Here is an 8,559-nt window from a genome sequence, read left to right on the forward strand (position 1 = left end):
AATGCACAATATATAGATTAATTGAATTACTACCCTATCCTACTTATAGGCCTCGGGGGGAACCCCGAAACCCTGACAAACTGAGGGCTCTTCAGCTTCAGCTGTGATGGAATTCGGTGGCTCCATAAGGCCTACAGTACAGCACCGGAGCTTCCGAGCCAACCCGGCAGTCGGACTTCGGACTCCACCTTCAGGGTAAGGGGTAAGGGGTAAGCATACTCTAATCAAGCCATGGCCGTTGCACCCTTGCCGGAAACCGCGCTAGGCAGGAGTACTACGGGCCCAACCAAGCCAAGTACAGTAGCAGGCCGCCCGCATAGGTTGGGCGTAAAAGGCAGGGCAAGGGCAGGGTGCGAGAATCTGGTGTTATGGCTGGCTTTATATACGGAGGTATAGTTCGTAAGTTTTGTAGGTGGGGCGTACTATTAAGATTGCGTGAGCATGGGTACGCGTTCAATTGTTTGTATCCTTTTAACGTGTTGTAAGTTTTCCTTTATATATTTATACTAACGTGGTTTATCAGTACGTCGGACATATCAGTACCTCGGACACTTTTCATTGGCATTCTACTTTGAATATCAATAAATCAACCATAACATATTAAATTAACTATAACTAAGCGGAATCAGATGAACTAGACATATCTATAGCTTCTTGACAAGTTCGCGCATTATGACCAGCTTTTCCACAGATCCCACAGCATCGCCTAGACGGTTGCCCCTCCTTGCGACTACCCCCAACCGCACGTACGTCGTGTCGTACCTGCTCATCCACATCCTTCTGTGCGATAATAGCCTGTGCATCCTCTACTATAAGTGCACCTCCTTCACGGACACGAGCCTTTTTAGCCCTGCGGCGTTTGCTAAGGGCTTCGTTGGCTGCTCGAAGGGTACGTACCTCAGCAGACAGAAGGGTGTTCTCATGTGCTAGTCGCTCCGTACCCTTTGCCAATGCAATAACTGTCCCGAAGAGTGGAGTTGGCGAGCTTCCTTGGTGACGGGCAATTCGATTTCGAACGAGGGTTGTTTGTGAAAGAGCTTCAGTTGGGTTGGAAGGGGTCTGGGAGACCCAAGGGTTGGTGTTGGCAGTAGAGGGTCTAGAGGGAGTTGGAGTCCGTAACCTCACGTCAAGCTTTGAAAGCACTGCTTGCGGGTCGAAAGGCACTAAGCCAGCTCCGCGGAACCCGGACTGGGCGTTTTGGGCTGTCATGGATTCCAGATATGCTGCTCTAAAGGCGAGAAAGAACTCGACCTTGGTAATGTGGTTGATATGAGCCTTAATGAAGGTCTCAATCTGCCGACCATATGCCCGCTTCAACACACTAAAGCACCCGACATCAAGTGGCTGAGTTAAATGAGACGAGTGGGGAGGTAGTCCAAGAGTTATAATGTTGTGTGCCTTGCAGTACTCTTGGAACTCGGCCGATTCATGACTCTTGTGCCCGTCTAACACCAGCATTCGATATGGACCCCTTGCACGAACAGCAGTATGTTTGTCGAAGTGTTTCAACCATTCTAGACCTGTCTCATTGTTTGTCCATCCATTGCTTGTCGGTTTAACAACCCAGTTGTGTGGAAGGCCGACGTCTGTATACCAATTTGCAAGATGATTCTTGCCTTTAACTACCAAAAATGGAGGAATACTCCAGCCGTCACTGTTGATACAAGCAATCGCTGTAGCCCATTCCCGATTCCCTGGCTGAACTGCCTTACCTCTGCCAAGTCGATCTGCACGGGTAACAACCATTGCAGGGCAAATCACACCCATCATAAACCCAGTTTCGTCAAAGTTATAGAAGTCGCAGTCCAAAACACCATATTTTGCCCTCATATTTTCCACTAGTCGAAACCACGCGCCAATTAGTTCAGGATCTTCGCACAAGGCCCTTTGGAAGTCGTAAACGCGATTAAAATGCGTCTTTAATTCTGGACGTCGTTGTACAAATCGGTGGGCCCAGAGCTTTTATGTCATAACTTAACCAATCTTGTGGGTAACTAAAGAGTGATGACATGTAATGAATCATAGAGGTTCGTAGGAGCTTTTAGAGCTATCGTTCATGCTCCTAGGCCTCTAGTTGGTAGAGATGGTGAGTGCGCCCTGGCTCAGAGGGTATTTTTAGCTTAGAGTCGCAGACAGTAACGACTCTGTTTCTTCCGCTTGGTCTTTCCCTCCGTGATCGTAATTTTGTTCCTTTCCCGTCTCCCATGCCGTAACCCCTCCCAATAGTTCTCTAGGTGGACCTGGAAACTCTGGGTATTCCGTCTGAAACTCTCTGAGTTTATGGGGAGAGTTTATGAAGTTTGACGCTGGGTACCACTCTGGGTCCAGATCGTATCCGACCCAACTAACCCGGTATTGTAGTTGCTTCTGGTGGAGCCTTACGGCGAGGATCTTTTCCATTTCCCATTCCTCTACGCCATCTATCACTTCGCTGCTAGGCTCAGGCGGATCCTGACCAGGTAGGGGATTATTCGGATCCTTCATGAGTACGTCTGGTAAGAACACATGGTGTATTTGAGAACCGGTAGGTAGTTCCAATCGGAACGCATGCCCAATCCGTTCCAGCACCGTATATGGTCCGACCCATTGTTGGCCCAACTTGCGGCTAGGACGAGAGTTTTTCAAATTTTTGGTCGATAGGTACACTCTATCTCCCCAGTCGATGGCCCTTCGGTGACAATTTGCGTGCTTAGACATTTCCTCTTGTGACTTTTCCATGTTTTCCTTTGCGTGGACCCATGCGGTATGCATTCGGTCTGCAACCGCCTTGGCTTCCTCTCAGTTTAGGGTCTCCCGGGGGTTGGTGCTTTTCAGAGTGTTCCAATCCCAACTCGTACGCGGATCGGTTCCGTACTTGAGTTGGTAGGGGGTCATGCCAATGGATGCGTGGGGGAGTGTCATTTGCACGCGGTCCATTATGGGGATGACTTCGCTCCAGTTATCCTGGTAATGGGATACGAAAGGCCTCACTCTCTGATCAATGTATCGGTTCATGATTTCCGTCTGCCCATCGGTCTGCTTATGATAGGCAGTCGACAGCTTAACCTTAACGCTGATAATTCGACAGAACTCCTGCCAAAAAGATGATACAAATTGGGGTCCGTGGTCGCTTACAATCGACTCCAGAGTGTGTCCGAATCGGTATATCCATTCGATGAACAATTGCGCCATCTGCCGGGCAGTTGTGGTTTGTAGCAAGGTATGGTCACCGAACTCTTTCCGAGTCAGTCCATAAACACTAAGATGCTGTCGTATCCATGCCTGTCCCTTGGGAACTCCTTGAAGTCCATGGTGAGGTGTTGCATAGGATATTCGGGTATGGGTAGTGGGTGTAGGAATCCTTGTTGCTTAGTGACATTGGTGTGAGAAAGCCGGCATGTCACGCAGTTTCGTACATACCGCAAACAGTCCGCTTCCATCCCGACCCAATGATACTTTGGAGCGAGCAATTGGTAGGTTTTCCTGCCACTTGGATGTGCTGACGACACTTGATTGTGTGCTTCTCGGATCAGTTTCGTACATAGGTCGGTGTGGCGATTCACACATAGGTGGCCTTTGTACAGGAGGAGCTGGTCGTTCATCGCGAATCCGTCTGGTAGGGGTTGTTTCGCGCGAGTCTCGGTGAACGACTTCCGATTGTCGGCACATAGTGCCTCTATTAAATTGAAGGGCACCTGTGCCTTGGGGGTGTCCATCGAATTAATTGATGCTATGTAGCTCTCGGCGAGTTCGGTGCTGATTCGGGGGTGCAGGCGGCTTGGACCCAATACCCTCACCCTACTATCAAGCTTGACTTTCTGCTGCGTTACCAAGTTTTGGTCTCTTCGGCTCAGAATATCTGCCTTCTGGTTATTCTTGCCCGCGGTGTACGTAATGCAGAAGTTGAAGTCGGAGAGTAGCTCCATCCATCGAACCTGCTTCGCGGTGAGAACCTTGGTAGACATGAAATATTCCAGCGAACGGTGGTCAGTGTACACGTCGACTCGGTGGCGCACCGAAGCCAACTCTAGCCTCCATTTTCCGAAGGCATTATTGCGAATAGTTCCTTGTCGTGGATCTCCCAGTTGATCTCATGTCCGGATAGGACATGACTGTAAAAGCTTACGGGGTACCATCGCTTGTCAGGGTGTTCTTGAGAGAGGACACCAGCTACGACTCCATCGGAGGAATCTGTCTCCAGCTTCGTAGGCAATTCAGGGTTGAAGTGGTGAAGTGCCTGTACTGCTAGGAGTTGCCGGCGCAATTCCTCAAAAGCAGCCTCGCATTCGTCTGTCCATCGGAACGGCTCCGAGGGACTAGTGATGGTGGTGAGGGGCTTTGCTATTTTGCCAAAATTGCGAATGAATTGTCTATAGAAGCCACAGAATCCCAGGTAGGACTTCACACCCGTAACAGTAGTCGGTCGGATCCAGTTACGAAGGGGTTTGATTTTGTCAGGGTCCGCTTCGACACCGGAGGTAGTGAGAATGTAACCCAAGTATTTTGTCCTGGTGATGTTGAACTCGCATTTGTTCAAATCAGCTTGGAGTCCAGCTTCTCAGAGACGCTGTAGGACCTTATGCACATGCTCTATCCATAGGGTCCTCTGAATAGATTAGGATGTCATCTAAGTATGCAGTACAGAAGTCGTTTAAGTATTGCATCAGGACGTCATTCATATACCGCTGATAGGTTGCGGGACCGTTCGTCAGTCCAAATGGCAGCACTTTGCACTTATAGGATCCATAGCGAGTCTGAAAGGTTGTGTACTCTTCCGAGTCGGGGTGCATCCGTATGCGATGGAAGGCTTGTCTGATATCTAGCTTCGTGAAGATTTTTGCTTTCGACACCCGTCCTAGTAGTTCGTCGATACGTGGGATGGGGTAGGGATCATTCCGGGTGAGGCCATTTAACTTCTGGTAATCGATGCAAAATCTTAATTTGCCATCCGCTTTCTTTACGAATAGGATAGGGGACGCAAAGGGGCTGTTGCTGTTGACGATGAAGCCTTTCTTTAGGTTCTCTAACAGATATTGCTTGGTAGCCTTAAGCTCTTCGGTGCCCTGTCGATATAATGGGGAGAAAGCATTTGGTAAAGGGGCTTCGAGCTGTATCTTGTGGTCGTATATGCGGTGTGGGGGGATTCGATCCAATTCCAACTTCGAAAGACATTGGTGTACTTCCGGTGCATATGCGGAAGCTTCTGCTGGATGAGGCGGAGCGTTTCTTCATCCTCTACCAACTCCTTTTCATGAATGATCTGATCGATTTCGTAGATGCTAGGCTGAAAAAACTCGGAGTAGCTTCGCATCATCTCGTGGTGGAAAGCATTTGCACTGATTTCGCAGATATGCATGGGCGTAAACCTATGTACTAGGGTTTTCTGCGGTGGGGGAGAAACCTCCTGGTTTCATAGTGGGTTCGATGGCGTATCGGTGATCTCTTCGTAGTCAGAAATTATCACTTTCATTTCCATCGAGCGTCCGCCTGCGCGGCGTCTGTCTTCGCGGTGGATTGTGGAATCCCGGCGATTCGCATCCGACTGGTATGCAGGATGTTTAATGGACGTTTCGCGTGAGTGGTAGGGCAAGGTGATCTCCTTGCTCCAGCTAGGAGTCGGCGGGTACTCCTTTGGCCATACTAACCGGCTCTTTGCAGAGTCGAGTAGTATTCAGAAGCGGCTGAAAAGCTTCTTCCCAATTATCACATCTTGTGCTCCGAGGTCCAGGAGTACAAAGGGGCAGTTATATATTCGGCGTCCTTCAACTGTTAAGTGTAACAGAATATACTCCGATACGTGGCCTTGGATTTTGCGCTGAAATCCACGTATGGGTACAGAGTAGGGTAGTTTCCGTATGGGGCTCTGAAGCGTTTTCGACAGTCGTATTGCGAAAGGCTTGTTAATGACGAGGTAGCCATTTGCTCCTGTTTCTGCTAGGGACTTCGTTTGCACCCCGAGTCCATTCATACTCAGGGTCATGTCGACTAAGAACTGGGTGCCTCCCAGGAGTTCTCGTAAGTCTAGTCCTCGTAAGTCACATTTGCATAGACCTAGGAAGGAGCCTTCTCCTAGGCCTCGTCGTTTTCCTCGAGGGACGCATCCGATTGAAGTTCCACGGCTTCTTCCCATTGTTCTTCTGCCTCGGGGTCATTACGGTCAATTTCCTTGATAGTAGCGTTAAGGGAACATTTGTCCTGGAAATGGCCGGGCTTGCCACACTTGAAACAGTTCCCTGAGGGCGCAGGGACTGCAGTTCTCACACGTTCCGGTATGGCTGGCTTGGGGAGGAACATGGTTCGGGTGAACAGAGCGGGTGTGGTTCGAGTCGGCTTCGACGCTGATGCCTTTGCCATATCTGTGGTACGTGTTGACATCCTTGCGAGGGCGGGTAGTGGATTCAATTTGTTGTTCCGGCGCCGTTCCTGATCGAAGGCAGTAAGTTCTCGTACCATGGTCTGGTAGTCTCCATTCCATTGGTTTTTGATAATCGCGACGCGGCTGCGGAATTGGGGAGTCAACTTGTTCCACATATACCGAAACCATTCCAACTCGGAGACTTGTCCTATGATAGCTACACTTCGGAAACAAGCCTTAAACTCTGGGAAGGTTTCGCTAGCATGCCCTTTCTCTCCCATTTGCAGGTTGTCGAAGAGGTTCCTGGCCTGTTCCGTCTCGTTGCCTGTGAGGTAGTATGAACCTAGTAGATCCATCATCTCCTCAGCACTGCGAAACCCATGCGTAGCGGACAGGTATTGGGGCTCTAGGTTGTTACGATTATAGCTTACAGCTTGTTATGGTTGTTATGGTTGTTATGGTTGTTATGGTTGTTACGGTTGTTACGGGTGCAGCCTTAGCCACCAAGGCTACAGCCGCTAAGCGGACAACATTACGAGGAATAGCCTCACCTTCCTTCCTTCTTCTTCTTCTTCTCTCTTTAGATTCAATCTAGCTTATTATTCTCCGGACTGGCTTCTTGACCTCCGTGACCATCGTAACATAAGATTGAATCTCACCTTTCTTTTGCTCTCTGAGCCTGAACCTTGATACTGAAATTTGAATTCCCTTCTTTGGAAACCCTACAACCATATCCTAAAGTCGATTCCAGAACACCACAGAACACACCAGAAACACCAGAACACCACAGACTTCATAGATCAGACCTTTCACAACGCTCCCTCGACAAGGAATATAGCTGTGAGGGAAGTGTGCTCCTCTCCAGTGGCTCCTACAGTCAACAAACTGTGCAATAGGGCCTTTGGCAATACGAGTCTGATCTACTGAATACGAAAACTGAAAGAATAGCAAAGCTGCTATGGCACACACAGCCAAAGAAAAAGCCAAGATGGCTGACCGAAACCCAGAAGACTATGAGTCTATAAATGAGAAAACAACCTTGGCAGATGAGTCTGAGAAGAAAGATGAACTTCAAGATGACTTCCTCGAAGCCCAAGAAGATTTCAAGAGGATGGGCAAAACAGCTCAAGAAAGATACCAGTCTATACTATAAACGGCCACCAGATGAGGAATTGGAATGTCAACACCTACACTGAATTCCAAAAGCTGTCACCTAGCAGCCAAGAGTACGCCTGGTCAATGTTGAAAGCCATTATGAAGGACTACCTCATCATCGGTCAAGCTTCTGATGCTACTATTGCAGAGCGAAATGATGCTATTCTACAGCTCCAAGAAGAAATTCAAGACAAGGATGAAAAGATTACTGAACTGCAAGGCATTCAAAAATATCTTGAGAATACAGCTCCTATTCGCAATGCAGCACCTCGCCAGTCTGCTCACATTCCGTATCCTCCTATTCTTACGGATGGGATTGAACCAGCTTTTGAAGACTGGGTTGTGAAGATTCGACTCAAGCTGGAAGCCAACATCGACCACTTCCCAAATGACAAGATGCAGATGAGTTAACTCCAAAGAAGACTAGGAGGACTCGCAGTTTGCCATGTGAACCCAAGGCTTCGCATTACCTCACCAAACATGCTTCAGTCAGCAGAAGAAATCCTCCAACTCCTCGAGAAAGTGTTTAGCGACCCCAATAGGAGACACACTGCACAAACTGAGTATCGCAAGTTATACCAAGGCAAGAATACCTTCACAACATTCTGGGCTGAATTCCAGAGACTCACTGCAGAGCTGGACTACTCAGAAGAGACCTTGCTTGACGATCTCTGATTTAAAATCAACCAAGGCATGCAGAAGCCCTTGTTGCAGAAGTGGGAGCTACCACCCTACATGAATTCGCGAAGAAATGCATGCTTGTGGACCAAAACCTACAGAGAATTCAAGAAAAGGAGAAGAGAATAAAGCCACAGCCGTTCGCCTACCAGAAGCAGAGTGGCCAGAGCCCTACTGCTAGTACTGCTGTTGAAATAGTGGCACCACAGAAGAAGCTCTACCGCTCTCCCCACCAAGATCCTGAGAAAGAATCGCTCATGAAGCTTGGCAAATGCTTCCATTGCCACGAAAGCGGCCATCGTGCTCATGACTGCCCTCAGAAACAGAAAGGCAGACTCAATGAGATCTCTGATACTGAGGATCCTACCCAGTATGAATCGGAAAAAGAATAG

At 48.7% G+C, this 8,559-nt stretch overlaps 1 protein-coding gene across 1 annotated transcript; it reads left to right on the forward strand.

Moving 5' to 3' along the window:
* Positions 1 to 8,244: 8,244 nt before the first annotated feature.
* Positions 8,245 to 8,559, forward strand: VC83_06609 (uncharacterized protein; the record flags this gene model as incomplete). Its single annotated transcript, XM_024470204.1, has 1 exon — positions 8,245 to 8,559. The coding sequence occupies one exon, from the start codon at positions 8,245 to 8,247 to the stop codon at positions 8,557 to 8,559; it is 315 nt and encodes a 104-aa protein (XP_024323652.1).

The sequence above is a fragment of the Pseudogymnoascus destructans genome (assembly GCF_001641265.1).
Source record: "Pseudogymnoascus destructans isolate 20631-21 unplaced genomic scaffold scaffold_12, whole genome shotgun sequence".
NCBI classification, from domain to species: domain Eukaryota; kingdom Fungi; phylum Ascomycota; class Leotiomycetes; order Thelebolales; family Thelebolaceae; genus Pseudogymnoascus; species Pseudogymnoascus destructans.